The 18,785-nt window shown below is 40.8% G+C and overlaps 1 protein-coding gene across 1 annotated transcript in view; it reads left to right on the top strand.

Annotated features, from left to right (window-relative positions):
• The window catches only part of ARHGAP23 (Rho GTPase activating protein 23), a 151,012-nt gene that overhangs the window by 98,372 nt on the left and 33,855 nt on the right, over positions 1–18,785 (top strand). Inside the window, exons 6-10 of the mRNA XM_007422004.4 lie at positions 5,191–5,245; positions 10,517–12,104; positions 15,057–15,212; positions 17,820–17,931; positions 18,674–18,731. Coding sequence (XP_007422066.2) covers positions 5,191–5,245; positions 10,517–12,104; positions 15,057–15,212; positions 17,820–17,931; positions 18,674–18,731 — 1,969 coding nt within the window. The remainder of the gene's footprint in view (positions 1–5,190; positions 5,246–10,516; positions 12,105–15,056; positions 15,213–17,819; positions 17,932–18,673; positions 18,732–18,785) is intronic.

Below are 18,785 nucleotides of genomic sequence, written 5' to 3'. Positions count from 1 at the left end.
ACTTCTGGTGACAAGTGGACTACAGGACTCCAGCTTGTTGGCTAAGCAACCAGGGCCAGCAGTTGCAGGACTACAGGAAGAAAAGTTGTTTACTCATCGCAAATATGTGAAAAGTGAAAACAAAGAAATAATGATCCGCTATTACAAATCAAGTCCAATGAGAAGAGGATATCGGAAAAGAATGCACCAGTTCTGGAAAGAACAACATCCAGAATCAGAAATAACAGAACAGAGGCTAGCAGATCAATCTTGATTTATAATATGAAATAAAGTATTCACAGAAGTAGAATTGGAAGAACTACAAAGGTCTATCCGGGGCAAAGAAACCAAAGCCTTTCCAGAAGTAACTCAGACTGTAGAGGCGAACCAGGGGGAGTTGGCAGTAGAGAAAGCCAGCATATCTATTGAATCATTTTCATTCTCAAACCAGGCACCCTCTCCTCTGCCTTCTCCTCATAAAGAACAAAGCCCTCTAGCTGAAAAACAAGAGGAACTGAAAGAATAAGTGAGCATCTAGAACAGCACAAAAAGAACAGAATAAAGTTGCCTACATTGAAGCTTGTTACCAAAAAAAAGCTAGCAAAAGTATTAAAAGATGCAAATACTGTAATATCAAATATAAGCACCAGCTCACTGAAAGGAAGAAACCAACAAATATACAGCATGGCTGCACTTATAATGAATACCTTGGATGCCAAATCAACAAACAAACAAAAAAAAGCCAAACAGTGCACCACCAAAATGGAGGATCAGGTTGGAAAATAAGATCAGCACATTAAGATGAGATGCAAGCAAGCTAGAACAGATGAAAGAAAAGAAGCTGAAGAACAAAAAGACCAAAGTATACCTAATCAAGAAATATCACCTAGAAACAAGAAAGATCAAGGAAGCACTGGAAATAATAAAGCAGCAAATAACAGCCATACCCAAAAAGATCAGCAGACATGAAGCTCAAATTGCATACTATAGGCAGAATCTCCAATTTCAGTCTAATCAGAAATGTTTCTACCAATCCATCAATGGAGAGACTGCAATGAAGCAGTCAGTACCTGACAAAGAAACAGTGCAGTTCTGAGTGCAGCTATGGGACAACCCAAAGAAATACAGCAAGAATGCAGCTTGGATAAAGGAGGTGGATAAGAATAAAAAAGAAACTGAAATGAAAGAACTTGTAATAACAGCAGAAATGTTGGAGTAAAGGGCAAGGAAGATCATGAATTGGTCAGCACCAAATGAAGATGAACTGCATGATTTTGGTTGAAACATCTGACTAGTCTGCACCCACTCATTGCCAAGCAGTTTAACAACATACTGCAAGGAGGGGAAATGGAAGATTGGTTAGCATCTGGCAAAACCTACCTGATAATGAAAGATCCAACAAAAAGGACAGCACCAGGGAACTACAGGCCAATTACCTGCTTACCAAAAACCTTCACACTGCTAACTGGTGTGGTAGCTGATGCAGTCCAACGGCATCTAGTTGAAAACAAGCTCTTTCCATCTGAGCAGAAAGGAAACTGTTTAAACAGCAGGGGAACAAAAGTTCAGCTTGTAATTGACAAGATGGTTTTGGAAAACTTGACCAACTTGAATGTAGCTTGGATTGATTACAAGAAGCCATTTGACTCCCTGCCACATGATTGGACAATCAAGTGCCTAAAAATAACAGGAGTCAGTAGAAACATCAGAAGCTTTGTGCAAAGATCAATGGCACAATGGAAGATACAGTTGCTGGTCAATGGTAATAGACTGGGAAAGGTTAACATCAAGAGAGGAATCTTTCAAGGAGACTCACTATCACCACTACTGCTCATCATTGTACTGATTCCTCTGTCAACAATACTGAACAAGTCAGGCCATGGCTATCAAACATCAAAAGCATCTGGCATGCTATCCCACCTTCTTTATATGGACGATCTGAAGCTGTATGGAAAAACACTATCTGAAATAGAATCCTTGTTCAAATATATAACCAAGATATTGTAATGGAGTTTGGACTGGACAAATGTGCCACCCATACCATCAATGGGGGAAAAATAGTGAAAGGAATCAAGATGCCCTATGAAATAACATCAAGAGTCTGAATGAAGAAGATCATTATAAATACCTGGGCATCCTTCAAGGTGACAACATCAAGCCCATTGAAGTCAAGAAGAAGGTTAGTAGAGAATACATCATGAGAGTGAAGAAGATCTTAAAGTCCAAACTCAGTGGAGGAAATACCATCAAGGCAATTAACACCTGGGCAATTCCAGTCATTAAATACACAGCTGGAATAGTGGACTGGACTGAAGCAGAACTAGAAGCCCTGGACAGGAAGACCAGAAAAAGAATGACAATGAATCATGCCTTTCATCCACACAGCGATGTTGACAGATTCTACTTACCAAGGAACATAGGTGGGCATGGAATGTTGCAAGTACACCAGACAGTTGGAGAAGAAAAAAGGGTATTAGAAGAATATCTGAAGGACAGTGAAGAAGATGCATTGAAACTAGTACACCATGAAGGCTTACTGAATACTGAAGAGACCAAACTGGCCTACAAGGCAACTATAATTTTATAATTCTGTCTTGTTAAAGAGTTGAGCAAGCCAGAGACATATTGCTGAGACATAACAACTGAACAACAAGGAGTGGAGGCTTTCTGACCTGCCTTAACAAGAGGAGCCACGCAAGGGCAACCAGGAACATTTGTTCATTCACAATAAGCTCATTGGATAGCCTTTTTTTAAAAAATGTGGCATTGACTTTTAGAATCACAAATGGATTCCAGGGGAGGCAAACCTGACCTGTGAAGGCAGTCTAAATATAGTGACTGGGGAACGTGCAGAGTGAAAATCAATCCAGCTTGGAATGAATATATAGATATATATAAATGACTGGCCCAGAACATCAAAGGCATGTGGAAAAAGATAACCTAGCCAGAGGAGAACAGAAAGGACAACAACTAGGTAAACATGTTCAGAAATTAGATGAAAATATTGCTCATTAAAAGATGTGTAAGTCTTACAAAAAGTTTGATACATACAATTTTTTCTGCTCTTCTGACTTGTGGTCCTTTCCCAGTTGTCTGGGAGCATATGGGAGAAACTGGAGCTGGAAAAACCTTGCAGGCTTGATTGCCATCAAAGCCACTACTGGCTCTGAAATTTGGAACTGGTATTATTTTCCATCCCATAGGAAATAAATGGTTGATTTTCCTACCTGAGGTAAAAAAGATGAAGTCAAAATGAAAGGCTTGGTAAAATGAGGATCAGTTTGGCCTAGCTTCAGTGCTGAAGGGAAGAGAAAATGGAAGACGCATTAACTGGAACTCTATTTGTTGAATCCATAGCATCTAATGTAGTTGCAAGATGTGGGTTTTGAATCAGGAGATTGCTGGTGTAATTCCATCTCAGCTGAGAACCTAAAATATATTATGGGAGACAAATGGCCATTATTGACTCATGTTTCTCCTTGCAGCTTAGTGGTAATTTCTACTAAGAGAAATGCGATGCAGTCTCATTTTATTGGTCAGTCTCAGATTGTTTTAATTCCAAAAACTCTGATTAGCAGGGTGAGAAAAACCTTGTGGTGACCTGAGAGGGCTCTTGCCAAATCATAATGAACAGCAGTGAGCAAAATGGGCTATTACTATGATATACATACCTTGTCTCTAAAGAACTGCCTTTTCCCACCTGTACCTGCCTATGCATTTGTGCTATTGCTGGAGGAATCTCATGTATGGAATGCATTCCCCAGGGAGATACACCTAACGCTGTTACTCTTGCGGGATCAAGCAAAAACACCATTCCCCTCTGTCCCCATGCCTTATTGATCATAAGCCATCCATTCATTTTAATGTGCTGTTTTGTTTTTAATTCTCCTGCGACATTTAAGTTTAACTTCTGATGTTTTGATTAGTCTTTTGTTCTATTCCTTTTTTTAAGAAAATGAAGGTTTTTAAGAAAAATACAATTATTAATTGTATTAATAATTAAGGTTGGGTTCAGATAGATAAAAAAGTTGCAGTGCAACTGGTTTTCCAAAAAGATGGAAGAGAGTGAGATCTTATAAGAAAGCCATCTCTAAGGAGATCCCTATCTTCTTGTATAGGATCTCATGAAATTTTGGCCCTATTAAAAATAATTTACATTAAAAATTGCTTGTGGCATTAGGCAAAATTGTCTGAAGGTATTCATTGCCTGGAAAGATTGCTAACCCCTGTAGTTAAATGTATCTGGAACCCCAAAAGTGGAGGAACAGCATCAGTATCATTTGTACCGGTTTTATGGAAAAATACTTTGCACAGAAAAAATAAGCATTTTTCCTCTCCATCCGTTCTCCTTCATTCAAAAATCTGTTTTTCATTAAATGGAACACATTTTAGAGGAGAGGTAAGGAATCTCTATTTCTCCAGATGTGGCTCAACTGCACCTCCAAGCAGTTCCACTTAGCTTGGCCTATCGTGAAGGATGCTAGGAGTGGTAATTCAGCAACGGCTGGTTCCCACAGCTTCCCCATTCTTGTTGTAGGGATTTTTAAAATATCTGCTCATAATGTATAGTTTGTCTCTCATATTGAGCCAATGAGGGGGTCACTTGATTGAGGATCATGGGGGTAGGACAAATGCTTTGCAGTAATAATCTCATGAAATTACTACATAATTTTTTTCCCTTACTATGATGGTGCTGAGAGCTCAGTTGTGGATTATAATATACCATGTTTCATAGCCATAGTATGCTGGTATTGGTTTGGGTAAAAGAAATGTGACTGTGTATTCAAGAGTCAGAATACCTGGAGAACAATAGTGCCCTTAGATAATTCTAGACTCTGAATTTAGCAATCTTGTGTGTTTGTGCATGGGGCTTTTTAAATGTAATCCAGCTTTTCTAAACTGGAATCTGCTAGATGACTTAGATTACAACTCCTATCTTCCTCACCAGTATGGCCAAAATGATAATAGGCTAGGGATAATGGGAAGAGCATAGTCCCACACATTTGGGAGGACACCAAGTTAGGAAAGCTGGTGGGAGTGGATCCAACAGAACACAAACGTGTTGTGGCAGCCTTGCCAGTTTGGGGTCTAGATGTCTGTCCTGATGTCTGCCTTTGAGCGCAGCGCTGTTTGAGCCTTGTTACCGTGCAGTGCAGTAGAGAATTTCTAATCACCAATAATCTTTCTAAAAATGCCTTCTCTCCTCTACAGTGAAGATGCTTTGGAACTTTCCATCATGCCCAAAGATGAGGATATTCTGCAACTGGTGAGTGCTTTGCCAGTGCCAAGAGATACTCTCCTGAGCGTTGGTTGGAGAGCAGTTGGATTTGATGACATGTTCCCCCAAATATCTTTTGAGGGTCTAACTGCACAAATGCAAGCACACACGTGCATGCACACACACACACGCTAGTGTTTTGAAAGGAAGAGAACCTTCAGGGATGAGGCAATTAGGGGCAAAGAATGGCAGATGGAAGAACTCTACGGTGGATGTTCAGAGTAGAGCAAAAGGGGTTAAGCAGTCTTGTTTTCTTGTTCTCCACTAATTCTCTGTCCAGAATTTCTCGTTTCTGAAACCATTAAAAGAAATCTGTTGCCTCTAGTGCAACATATAGCTGGCTCAAAAATTAGACTGTGGCAGCCAGAACAGTATATACTGCAAATAATGTAGGCAGGCTCCACCTCAACATTATAATTAATGTTCTTTTTGGGGGAGGGGGTTGAATGAAAGTGAATACATCATTTAGCAAGGTATTAGCAGCATCCTTGGCGCTTGTTTGGATGAACATTCCCCCTCCTTGTCATTCCTTCCCAGTGCTCAAGGTTTTCCTTGTGTGAGTTTTAAAATGGTTCTGGCCTTCCTTTTTCACCAGAAGACATTTTTACTTTAATATATGTGCATTTTGTAACATTGCCTATTGCTGTTTGCTTTCAGCTAAGGCTTATTGCAGATAATATTCTCTACTGCAGGCAGTGAGAAAATGGGATCATTTCTCCAGGCTTTGAAGCTTATCTTCATATATAAACGACTAGAATTTTTTTCCCCCTAAAATAAGAATTGAGATTTCTAAGCATTTCATTCTAGAAATTGTGCTACACTGTATGGCACACTGACATCTTTCATCTTCACAACGTCTCCGTCTGGATCAACTTTGTGTGTGGAACAGGTTTTTATTTATATATATAAATAGAATATATACACATACATACATACATACAACAATTTCATTACAGGGGCTTGGATTATAATAGCCTCTCAGCAACCTCCAAATTCGAACGAAGGCATTTTGGAACTGTGTTGAGCACTACTCTGCCTGCAATTAAACACTGGTGGAAGGGGTTACAGCCAGAGATGCAGTAACTCTAGGTCTGTGCAAGGCGCTGTTACCCAAAGTTGCTTTTGCTTTTTCACGTCGCATAGCAAAGGAACCTTTGTGTGGGTTTCCCCTGCCCCGGTGCCTCACAGGGGTGTGTCGGCATTCCTGTGGTGCGGAAGCCGGCTTGGTCAGCCAATGAGAGAGCCTGGGGTTACGGAGTGACTCTTGACAGGATGCATGAAAAGACATTCTTGGCTCTCTTCACCCCTCCCACACTGAGACGTCCTAGTTTATTTCATTTTTTTGGAAAGCAACACTTAAAAGGAAGATTGAGAAAGAGAAGAAATATTAGCTTGGGCGTTAGAGATTCCCAAGGGAAGGGAACATTTCTGTTTTTGAAGAAGGGAGACCGAGAGTGCGCAACAAAAATACAGGACTAGAAATACAACAACAGAAGAGACAAAGGTAATGATTTTAAATTCTAAGCATTTCATCCCTGTAAGAATAAACATTGTGGTATTTATGATGGGACAGATCCTGGCCAGAACTAGGGTGACTTTTCCTTGGCAGGCAGAAAGGCTGGATTTGGATCTAAGAAGAAGTCTTGCCACCCCTGGGCAGCACGTAGAATAGAGCACGTATATATTTTAATGGACTTGTTATCCTGCTTCAGGATTAAGCAAGAGGAGCTGAGTATTTAATTAACATTGCAAGAGCTGCTGCCAGGCAGAAATAAACAATGCCATATAGCCTTATTTTTCTTTTTTCTTTTCTTTTCTTTTCTTTTCTTTTCTTTTTTTTTCTTTTCTTTTCTTTTCTTTTCTTTTCTTTTCTTTTCTTTTCTGATTCTTGTGGCCCCTTTAAGCCGAGGCCTGGTTTCAAACATAGCTCCTTTTTTGGAACTTGGCAAGTTCCTGGCCTGAAATGTGGTTTCATCTAACAAGGGCAAGTTTCCAGCGTGTGATGGAAGGGCTGGGCCAGGAGCAGTTGAGAACATTTTGGTCCTCAGCACGGGGTTTGGGCATTATTATTATCTAACAAAGGTCTTTCCATGGTTTGCAGTGGGTGGGTAAGGAGAAAAGGGCACCTTTGAGGTGGGATAGAAGCCACGCCTGTAGTCTTCCAGACCATCTCTCAGCACATCTGACTAGACATTTTTCACTGTGATGCAGCTTACTTTTCTTTGCACCCCAGGATGTCCTAGTATGGTTTCCAGCTTGCAGAATGTTAGATGTGAAATGAGTCAGCCCATTTTTCGTCCTGGAGTTCAGAGATTTATGTATTTCTTAGTTTTTTTCCTTTTTCCTTCTCTTTAATGGAAGACATAGCCTTATCCTGATTCCTTATGGTCATAGCTTCAAGTTGCTCTGAAGAACACACACAGCATCCATTTCTGTAAGGGATTTTAAGTAACTAACAACTCCCTGCCAAATCTCCAGTGTTATTTTCAACTTTCCTTAAACTCCAGCCACAGGAAGTCTGGTGATTGAGGAAGGAGGGAGTTGGCTTTAATACTGTATTCAAGACAGGTTTGTAGCATAGCATACTTAAATAAGGTGCAAAATAAATATAAGGCTGCAATCCTATGTTTACTTTGGAGCACACACCACTAAACCTAATTGGAATTATTTCTGAGAAAACATACCAAGACTGTCATTGCATAACTTTTTTGAGAATCATAAACATTCTCCCCTGATAAGTCTCTGATGTTAATAGCAGTTAAGAGGTGTGATTTTCACAGTATTGGGGCCTTGTTTTGGAGAGTTTGGTGAAGACTCCCTTGGTGGCCAGCCCCTCTAAATTCTCCATTGCTTGGGATTATTGGCACCTTGCTTGCCAGAGAACTGACAGGCAAGCAACACGTCATGGTTCTTCCTTGGTGCTATAACCACTGCCAAGTTTCTTGCCTTCTTGGAAAACCAGTGAAGAGGTGAAGCAGAGGAGCTCTAGCCACTCTCTTTCAAAAGTCTTCTTGGATGCTTTTGCACCCACATTCCTAAATTCACTTTTGAATTAACCTCTGCAAATGAGAGTTCTATATCTTATCACATTTATACATCAAAAAAAAAATCTATGTCACTTGTTTTCATACACATATACCAAAAAACAGAACTAAAAAAAAAGAAAGAAAAATATGTTCTAAAATAATATGAACTAAAAGATCAGCAACTCTTTTATTGCCAGCAATTCAGTGGACTGCTGTGTAATTACACAGCATCTGGTGAATTTGTAAGTGTGTAGTAAGGAAGACATTTGTGGCTATGGCAATGTTGGGGAGCATCTTATACTCTAGAAACTGGAGGGGCTCTGTGTTGTCATGGAAGGTGCAGATAATAGAGTCTGTTGGAAAGAGGACCAAGAACCTGAAGAACAGTGATGCTAATAAATGTGAAAGTCTAGGAGAAGAGAAAGAAAGTCTCTTAGAGACTAAGTTCAGCATGGGATGGGTGCTCTGGGCAGAAGGAGGCACAGGGAGTTGTAAAAGTTTAAAAGGCTTCCATTTTTAACTTCCAAAAACAAGTTAGTGGTTTGCTACAGAACCTTAGTGTTAGCAGCTAGTTTTGCTAGAGGGCCAAATTTTGAATAAAATGTAAGGCACCTGTCCTCAAAACACTGTAGTTGTAGTTTTCCTTTATACTGCAACTACTTTTCCTGGCTCCTTCACTGTCATTCAGTTGGCATCTGGAGAGCTGAGGAAAACATATCTGACTGCTAGAATTGGCCCTAAAGTATTTCATTGCTGAAGTGCAATGTGTAATGCTAGTATACACAGCCACATCTGAACCATGACATCCTGATTAGCAAGCTAGTTTATTGTAGACTGGGTGGAATGGCAAGTGGATGTGTAGATGGCTTGAAAATCCTATTTGTAGAATGCACTTTAATGTTTCCTCAGCAAATGGAGTGCTGTAAGGATCAGTCCTAGGTCTTTTGCTCTTCCGTATTTTCATTAATGATTTGAATGAAGAGGTGGAGAGAGTGCTTATCAAACTGACAAATTATACAAAATTGGGTAGGAAAGCTAATACATAGAAGTCAGAAATGCAATTCAAAATAATCTTGTAAGTTGGAAAAACAGGCTGAAAATAATTATGAAGTTTAAAAGTATGAAATTGTTCACGTGGGGAACAAAAATGAAATGCAAAGATATAGGATGGTGGGTAATTGGCTTGGTAACAGTATTTGTGGAAAAAAATGGAATAGTGGTTGATTGTAAACTTTGCATCAGCCAGCACTATAATATAGCTGCAAAGGAGGCAAATGCAAATATTAGGCATTGTCAACTGAAGAAGAATGTTCAAATTATGGGAAATTAAGTGTTCCACTTGTTTTTGCTTTGGTCAGATCCATACTTCATGCACTATATTCAGTTCTAGGTGCCATGCTTTAAAAAGGATTCTGCGAAATTGAATATGTTCAGAAAAGGGTATCAGAGATGATCAAGGAACTAGAAACTAAGCCCCACGAAGAGACTGAAGGAGCTTCATATGTTTAGTCTTGAGAAAAGATGACTTGGGGGGATATGATAGCACTCTTTAAACATCTGAAATGTCACATGGAAGAAGATCAAGTCCTGTTTCCTCTTATTTCAGAGTGTTGGACATGGATTGTTTATTTATTTATTGGATTTGGAGGCCTCCCAAGTCCAGAATGATTCTGGGCAGCTTACAACATAAAATAGAGAGGCGATAAAAAGGAACATAAGAAATCACTGATGAGGCTCAACAACCACCCTACCTGAAAGCCTGGGAGAACAACCATGTTTTTAAAGACCTCTGGAATATCATTAGGGTGGGAACCACACAAAATTTTTTTTTGGGGGGGGGTAATATCATTTAACTTACAATTTAACCTGAGGAAGACAGATTCCAACTGAATATTGGGGGGAAAAACGGTAAGAGCAGTTCAACAGTGAAATCAGTTATCCAGAGAGGTAGTAATCTCCTCTTCATTGGATATGTTCAGCTGGAGGCTAGACAGCTGTCTGTCTGAAAGGTTTAATTTGGATTTCTGCACCGAACAAGGGGTTGAACTTGAAGGCCTAAATGATCCCTTCCAACTCTGTGATTTTTTTATTGATAATTCAGAGAAGTATTATCAATAATAATGATGTCTCCATATCATTTGTAACCTGTTTGCCTGTGTAGTTAAACAGTTGACTCAATAGCTCAGTTTTCTAGCCCAGTCCTTACCCATTTTTCCATTGTTCCTTTTTCCAGGCATATTCTCAAGATGCATACTTAAAGGGTAATGAACCATACTCTGGAGGGGCACAGAGCATTCCTGAGCCACCACCAGTATGCTATCCTCGTAAAGGTTATCCGTTCCAGTCAAGACCCTCTCCTCGGGATGTTTCAGCAGCTGAGACTTACCAGGGACAACAGGTGGATAATAGGCAGTCCTACCATTCAGGATCCTCAGGCCCATCTTCTCCTTTGAATAGCACTGCAATCCACAAAACTCATCCAAGTGCCTGGACTGAATCCAAACAGAATTTCAGTAGCAACCATTCCAGTCCTGCCCACTGTACAGAGGAGGTCCAGTATGGAATGACTCAGCGGGCACCTATTCCAAGGCATATCCCAGCTTCTGGTTCTTTCTCCCACTACTCCAATAGCAGTTGTCCAGGTTCTATAGCCTCCCCCTCACCTTACATTCCTCCCACTTACTCTATGCCCAACCACGGCTGCTATGGACCCCCCAAACATCTTCCTGATCATCGCCCTCATGGTGGATTGAAAGATGCTCACCGTGAGGGCAGGCCCTCCCGGGAATGCATTGGAGCTGGACCCAAGTCTGTCAGTCGTCTAGAATGCCAACAGGCCTTGTCCAACTGGATCTCAAGCCAAGTGCCACGCCGAAGCTCTTCAGAGGAGCGGTGCAGTGCTATGCCACCTCGCTACCGAAGTATATCACAAGACCATCTGGGAGATGTTCCATCCTCTCGGGGATGGTCTCATAGTGCTTCCCAAGAAACTTTAATCCAGCCTTCAGCTCATGATAGCTGGAGTTACCGGGCAAGGTCAGATAACTATCTGGTGAAATACGGGCAGTCCATGGAAGCTCTTGAACAGGCTGACTTGATTTCTCCCAGTTATGGGAGGTGTATATTGCCATCAGACAGGTTTTACCAGCATGGGCAAATTAACCGAGCCCAGCCTAATCATCCAAGTACTTGTATTCCTTCTGTCTCTTCCAGAGATCCTCCCTCTGTACATGTGCAAAAACACCCTTCTCAGCCCAACCTCCAGAGCATTGATGACTCTGGTTATATTGGCTACCGAAGCTACAGCCCTTCATTCCAGCGTCGGACTGGCTTGCTCCATGCTCTTTCTTTCCGCGATGCTACTTTTGGTGACCTTCCAACATTTAATATTTCTCAAAGGCAGTTAAGTCAATCAACACCATCTTATGTTGAGAAGTCTTTGCCTACTGCTGTGCTCCCAAGTGCTCCTTCTACTTGTCCAGACCCTTTCCTGGTCAGCAGCCCAGAGATCCTGATGGACCAAAGATCAGCCAAGCAGGAGAATGATGTGAAACCTTTTGAGCAGATTTCTCCCTCTCAAGCTATGGAACCATTGCAGCCTGAAGCTGAGGAAAGAAAAGATGAGGTGGTTCTTCGACAAAAGCCCCCAACTGGACGTAAAATGCCTCCTCCTGCAAGACAGATGAATTTTGTCTTCCCCAGTGATCTAAAGGAAACAGACATTTGCGATCCACCGGCGCCGGCAGCCGGTAAAGAAAACAAGAGGGGTGTGGCCCCTTTAGCTACACCAGAGGATTCCCTTGCATTCATCCCATTTATTGGTAAGTTGACAAAACAATACTCTGTGGTAGGAGGTGTTTGACAAGCATAGATCTGATACAGTGTTTTGCCTAGGGCACTATTTCAAGATCATTTGGAAGGTTTTCATAAAGCCAGTAGAAGTTTCCTAGGAAGGATTCCTTGGATCACTAGAATAGTGATTGATGCAAACCTGCTTTTTCCTGTGTCCTCGCTCTGAGTGAAATTACTATTAAAAGAAAAGAGTAAATGTATATTGGGCAGAACTAAAGCACTTACCTGATAAATAATCACCAAAGTGGCCCTATGATATCCTTTCAGTTCTGTGATTCCAAAATCACATTTCTCCTTCCCCAGAGCTCAGCATGTTTGGATTAGATGGGCAGCTTCAAGAAAAGTCCCACTGAGAGCAAATGAAAAGGCTTCTCTATGTTGTCATGTACTATGTAGCATATAGTATCATTTAAGCAGGATACATTCATCAAGATAGCACAATCTTTGTATCTGTCCATTCTTTCAATGGCTAATGAAACAGAAGCAGAAGTAGTAGCTATTTATGTAGCTATCCTTGGACCCAAAGAAGTTGTCCCTGTCCTTTATTTGTGCTGTTTTCGATATATGTTTTTGCTCTTCTGCTTGAGATTATTCTTCATAGTCAATATTGAACCTCATGTGAATGTGTAAATCAGTTAGCTAAGTATGTTGGATTCCTAGGATACGGTATTTCCAGAACAGATTTTTGTTAAATAATTCCTCTGTCATCTTCATAACATTTTTACAGTGAGATCCAAACAGTACTAATAAAGTCTACCATAAAACAATCCATTGGGGGGAAGAGATGGAATAGCCGTGCAGTGGTTGGGCCCTTCTGAGTTTTAGAGGGTGGGTATATGGGTGTGATTTATATTTATGGGAACTGCACAGCTGCAGAAAGGCAGTATTGATTTTGCCAGGAATTTTCAGGAAATTCTCAAGAACAATATCTTTCTCTTCCAATAACATCATTATGAATGCTAGTAGTTTATCAGTTTGAAAACCAGAACTTTAACACAGATGGAGGACCCACAGTAATTGATGGATGTAAAGGAGCAGAGCTGAAAGGGACTGTGTAAGGCAGTGCTCTTTGCCATTGCGGTCATGAAGCCACATCCAGACCAAGATGTCCTGAACCATAGAGTCATGGGGGTAAATGAAAATTGGCCTAAGCAATTGTGGGTGTGGTTTGCCTTCATGCCTCTTCCCTCCCTGGTTTCTGTTAAGTCAGGGTTTATCATAAAGACCTGAGATACTTGCCACTGAGCTGGATTAAACAAGGAGAGTTATCTGAGTAGTCACCTAATGAGTTTGGATGGCTCCTTGTGGAGTGGTCTTGCTTTCCTTGAAGCAACAATATACAGTCCTTACCCAGCTTGTCTTCTTACTTGCAAAGAGGAATTAAACATTTGTGGTACAACAGGGGTTTCTCTGCCCAGCTCATTATTATTTTTTCCAACCCAATGAACTGTTGGAAAGAAATTATGTAGAGGGACTCAGGGCTCCCTGTCCGTCCATCACCACGTTAACTCTCTGAAGACAGAATGGAAATTCGTTGTGGGCAGAGAAAATTGGCAGAAGGAAGGTTGAGTTAGAAAATTCCCCAGATCCAGCAGCTTGGAATGTGGCCAGTTCCTCCATTTTAAGCCCTCCTCCTGATCATGTGACTAAGAGCTGTGCACATGCAGCCTGCCCTGTGCTTTCCAGCTCATACACAGAGGCAACACAAGAGTAAAGGGGAAACACACACAAGCACAACATGCAACATGCAAAAAATATGGACACCTCCTATGTGCACTTCTGGTGAAGAGGTTGACAAGAATTCAAAAAGCCATTCTTTGCATGCTTTCCCGATCTTGTTCATATTTTAGGCACTTGTCTATATTATAAGTGATTCATGGAGTCAGTGCTGAGGTGGTGAACTGAAATTGGGCAGCCTGCACCCACTTTTCCAAGCAATCTATCAGCACATTAGCTTCCCCCCAGATAAGTACTGTATACGTACAGTTTATATCCTATGAAAGATGATTCCTCCTCCCTCTGCACAGAGAGTAAGGGAAGGGGACCTTCCCTTTATAAAAAGAGCGATAGTGAAACTGGCACAGAGGCTACCTGGCTTTATGCAAAGAGAAGGATGGAATTTGGGTAAGGTGTGTGTTACTTCCTAGTTTCCTTCATCTCTGTTTCTCTACCGTGACCTTTAGTCTACCACTCCTTATGCCACAACCATCTCTTCTGCAGGTTGCTCTTCTCTCCTATGATTCCTATTTATATATCATTGTAGCCCATGTTAGGCTGCAATTCTGCCTCTGTGCAGTTGTGCAGGACCTCAGATTGAATCATCCATCCCTGTTCCATCTGTTAGTAACCCTTTCCTATAAATCCACAGTCACAGGTTGTACCATTTAGAGCTGATTCCATGTTTCTGTGGGAATCTAGGAAAAAAATCTCTCTCTGATGAGGGCATTCTGCACTCTTTGATCCGTCTTCCTTGCTGGTACTTTGAGGACTAAGTACCTTGAGAACTGGGTGCTACCATTCTTGTGTGGGTGCCAGAGGAGATAGTCTTCTTTCTGTCCCCTTCTCCTACTGCCCCCTTCTGTTACTGTTTAAGATGAAACCCCTAGTAGTTGAACATGGCTAGAAGATGTCAACCAGAGATTTGAAGTGAGGTATCATCACTATGTTGATGATTCTCAATTATATATCATCGCCTCAGGTCCAGCTGAGTCGCTGTGGAAATCTTGCCTCATTGTCTGGAGACTGTTAGAGTCTGGATGGGAGACAACTGTCAAGAGCAAGGGGGGATCTTTAAGGGCACATTTGGGACTTTGCTCTTGGAATAGCTTTTAAAGTTGGAAGAATTCTCAGATCTATGGAACTCTGTCAAAGGTTGGTCCCTCAGCTATCTCATCCATCATTTTATGGTTGTTCTGTTTCAGATGAACCAACAAGTCCCAGCATTGATCTGAAGGCAAAACACATCCCTGCTTCCTCTGTTGTTTCCAGTGCCATGAATTCTGCCCCGGTGCTCTCAGCTAGCCCTTCTTCACCTACCTTCACCTTTGCCATGAATCGCCATTATTCCCAGGATTGCAGTAAGTACTTAGCCAACATTGCCTTCCTCAAGCTTGAGCTATCCAGTCTGGATTGCAAACATCCAGAAAACAAAATGATGACAGCAAAGAGTTCATTTTTTTGATAATGTTGCTACCATCTATTGCATATCCAGATTTCTGCAGCCCAGTCTGATAGCCCTACCTTTAGCTCAGAATATCAACCTACTTCAGCTAAAAAAAGCTTTTTCACTCAGGTGAAAAAAAAGAGAAAGACCGGCAAAATTCTTGAGATTAATTAGTAAAAGAAGTTATGCTAGTTGTTAGGGAGCTCCAATCCTTTCTCACCATCTCTCCCTCACTTACCTGTATGCAATTCTTCACTGCCTATAGTTACCAGGCTATTGCTTAAATTAAAAGCAACACTTGAGAAGCTGAGAACTCAGTTTCAGAGTATGTGCATTTTTCTGAAAGCATCTTTTTGTTAATGAATGTTAGGGCAAGGATTAATTCAGTAACAGCAGCTTGCTAAAATCAGTACCTTTATTAATTGCGTGGTTAAAAGGATGTTGTTGTTGTTCCTGTTCTTTTCCTACCCCACTCTGGACCATTATGATAAATTGTATTTATAATTGGGAGAGTTGCAATATAATTTTGTTCAGATTAGAAAAATACAGATTTTTGTCCTATTTTGTTCTAGGAGGATTTTCATAAGGATTTTCCCCTTGAAGTGATTTGCTATGTTAAGAAGGGGGGAAAAAAAGATGGCAGTGTGTTTACAACAAATTCCACTGAAACTGAATCATAAGGAGATGCAGCTGGACGGGGGAAGGAAACTTAGAAAACCAGCAGCCTTAAGCCTTAGACTTGTAAAGCAGTTATTCTTAAGCTGTGCCTTAGATATCTAAGGTAGTCATTGTATGCTATGAGAGAATTGCCAGGGGTTGTAGAATGCGATAATTAAAAGCTTCCACAAGCCTGAATTATTCAACCAGGGAGGAGGTGTGTGTGTGTGTGTGCGCGCATGTGCACACGCATACACACACACACACACACACACACACGGAGATACAAAAGGTAGATGTCTCCGAGGGCAGGTCACATTAGCTTTTTTACATTTGCAAAGTATATTCTTAGGGCTATAAACATACAGAGGGTCTTCAAGTTAAATTCAGTCCTTGAATCCCAAAAAGTATAATTAGAGGAAGAACTGTGCTCTTTCTCTTTCTCTCTCTTTCTACTTATAAATGCTTGCTTGCTAAATTTTGATATCATTATGCTGACATGAATACTTAATATACCTATAGAACATTTTTGAATACATATGGCTTAGAATCCATATAGCTCAACTTCTTCACATCCTCTTGCTTATGAGAGCAGGAAGGAGATGCAAAATGTGTACTAAGAACTGACATAGAATTTTATATTGTGGCCTGCATGCATTTATTCAGATATAGATGTACCTTTAAGAGGAAGGATTACAGGTGAAAGACTTGGAAGTGTAGGGAAGAAGGACAAAGGAGAATATGGCTTCCATTTCTTGTGAACATAATCCATTTAACTTCCCTCTGTAAGATATCAGACTACTGTAGAATAAAAGGCCAGTTTGAAGTATTTCTTCAGGTTCTAATAAAGAACTTAGGTCAAGAGATATGCAGAAGGAGTGGAAATCTATGGATTTCATAGAGTTCTTGCTAATAAAGAGAAATATCAGAACCAAACTGAAAAGAGGCAAAATCTGACTCTACATCTTTGAAAGATAGAGCCCACAGGTGATTTATTTGTTCATGTATTTATTTATTACAGTAATTTGTGGGCAGCCTATTTTCAGATTCCAGCCCCCTGACCTTAATGATGTCTGCCACTTCTCTCATAATCATGATTGCTTATGGGGAACATCAAAGCACTAAAAGCACTGGGGACAATATTGCTTTACAGCAAGTTCTTCCCACTAATCCATGTTGGCAACCACCATTGACAGATACTTGGTTGTATGATAGACAAATCGGAGAGGAATCAATTCACACTTGCCAAAAAATGATAGGCATTTCCCTTGAGGTTCTAATTACTGCTTTGTGCTTTAAAATATGCTTCTCTTATTTACCTCCAAGCGGGTTAGGATGAGCCTCCCAGTTTTTACAGGGTAATGTTTATGAGTAATTCTTTCATGGTCGCCCCTTCCTGTAACAACAGTACATATACAGCCAAATGGCCAAGTTGTGTTTTTGACTGAAAGCTTGCTTTTGGCCAATGTAATTTATTCTGTTGCCTGTGGACTGGCCTGTAGAAGCTCAGGGGAATACTTCCTGCACATTTATTAGACATGGGAAATTGACACAGGTAGGATACAGAAGGTCTTAGAAATGGAGCTCACTGTACTTCTCTGGGATGACTTGGGGGATGAGTTTTCCTAATGCTCAGAATTATCTGAGGTGGCTGTATTTGGACTCAAAAAGGGGTCAACCTCTCTGGACAATGTTCCCATCCACTTTAGTACATTTTCCCATCCCCTCGCAGCTGTGCAAGCCAACCTGGTGCAGACTGATCTCTGTGGATCCAGGTGCTTGAATGAGATGGCCCTTTTTGGCCCCTCTGTGCTGCTCGTCTTTGCTTTTTCTTGCCAACGTTTGTGTGTTGTACCTGTCACAGGTAATATCAAAGCCAGCCGCCGGTCTTCCTACCTCTTAGCCATAACCACAGAACGCTCCAAGTCATGTGACGATGGTCTGAACACATTTCGGGATGAGGGGAAACTGTTAAGGTGGGTCCAGTACCTTGTACATTCTATGCAGCATTGATGAAGAGCAGCCACGTAAAGTGGAAGGCAGACTAATTCTGCAGAAGGACTTAGAACAGTTTTGCTTCCCTTGAAGTTTATGTATGCTTTGTCTCTTGGCAAACAGGTTTTTAGAGCACTTTTTAAAAACTTGCAGAACCTGTTTAGCAGAGCTGAGGTTGTGTACATAAGCAGTGGTTTCTCTATTAGACAACTTGAACTCTCTTGAGACAGCTATCTTCTGCTTTCAGCCTTTGGTTTTTATAACAAACATAATCCAAGAGTTGTGTGGCTCCCTAAAGAAAAGTGAATATGTATGTGAATATATGGAAATGTGAAGATATTCTGATATTGAGTTAGATATTTGGATTCAGTAAATAGCCCTTTTTAAAAACTCCCCCTGAGTTATTTTAACCAGAAATGCCAATTAAATAGTCCTTGTCACACATGTAATTATGTCTATATGATCTATAGGGAATTGTTAGTGCTGAAACCTTTCTCTAAGACATATGATAGTCTATGGTTTCTGCATGCAGATTTGGAATTGATTGATCCCATAAATCTTGTAGTATTAATTCTTTGTAAGCCAGTGCCTAATTTACTAAAACTTCATATTCTGAGAAATGAGGGATGCCCAGTGAAAGGGTCCGATTTAGTGAACACAGCTAGCTAACTCCCTTTTTACTCTGTATTGTTTCTGCTAACCATACACATGCTGTGTTTGCAGGAGGTTGCCAAGTCGTGTGCCAAGCTTACGTATGCTAAGAAGCTTCTTTACTGATGGAGTGAGTATTTGTGATCCTCTCTTTAAATAAAATGTGAATGGACAGATTTTGTTT

Source organism: Python bivittatus, unplaced genomic scaffold (genome assembly GCF_059951505.1).
Source record: "Python bivittatus isolate LINGU-HERP-01145 unplaced genomic scaffold, Pbiv_v1 ctg000410_np1212, whole genome shotgun sequence".
NCBI lineage: Eukaryota > Metazoa > Chordata > Lepidosauria > Squamata > Pythonidae > Python > Python bivittatus.
This window is presented reverse-complemented; position numbering and strand designations above follow the sequence as displayed.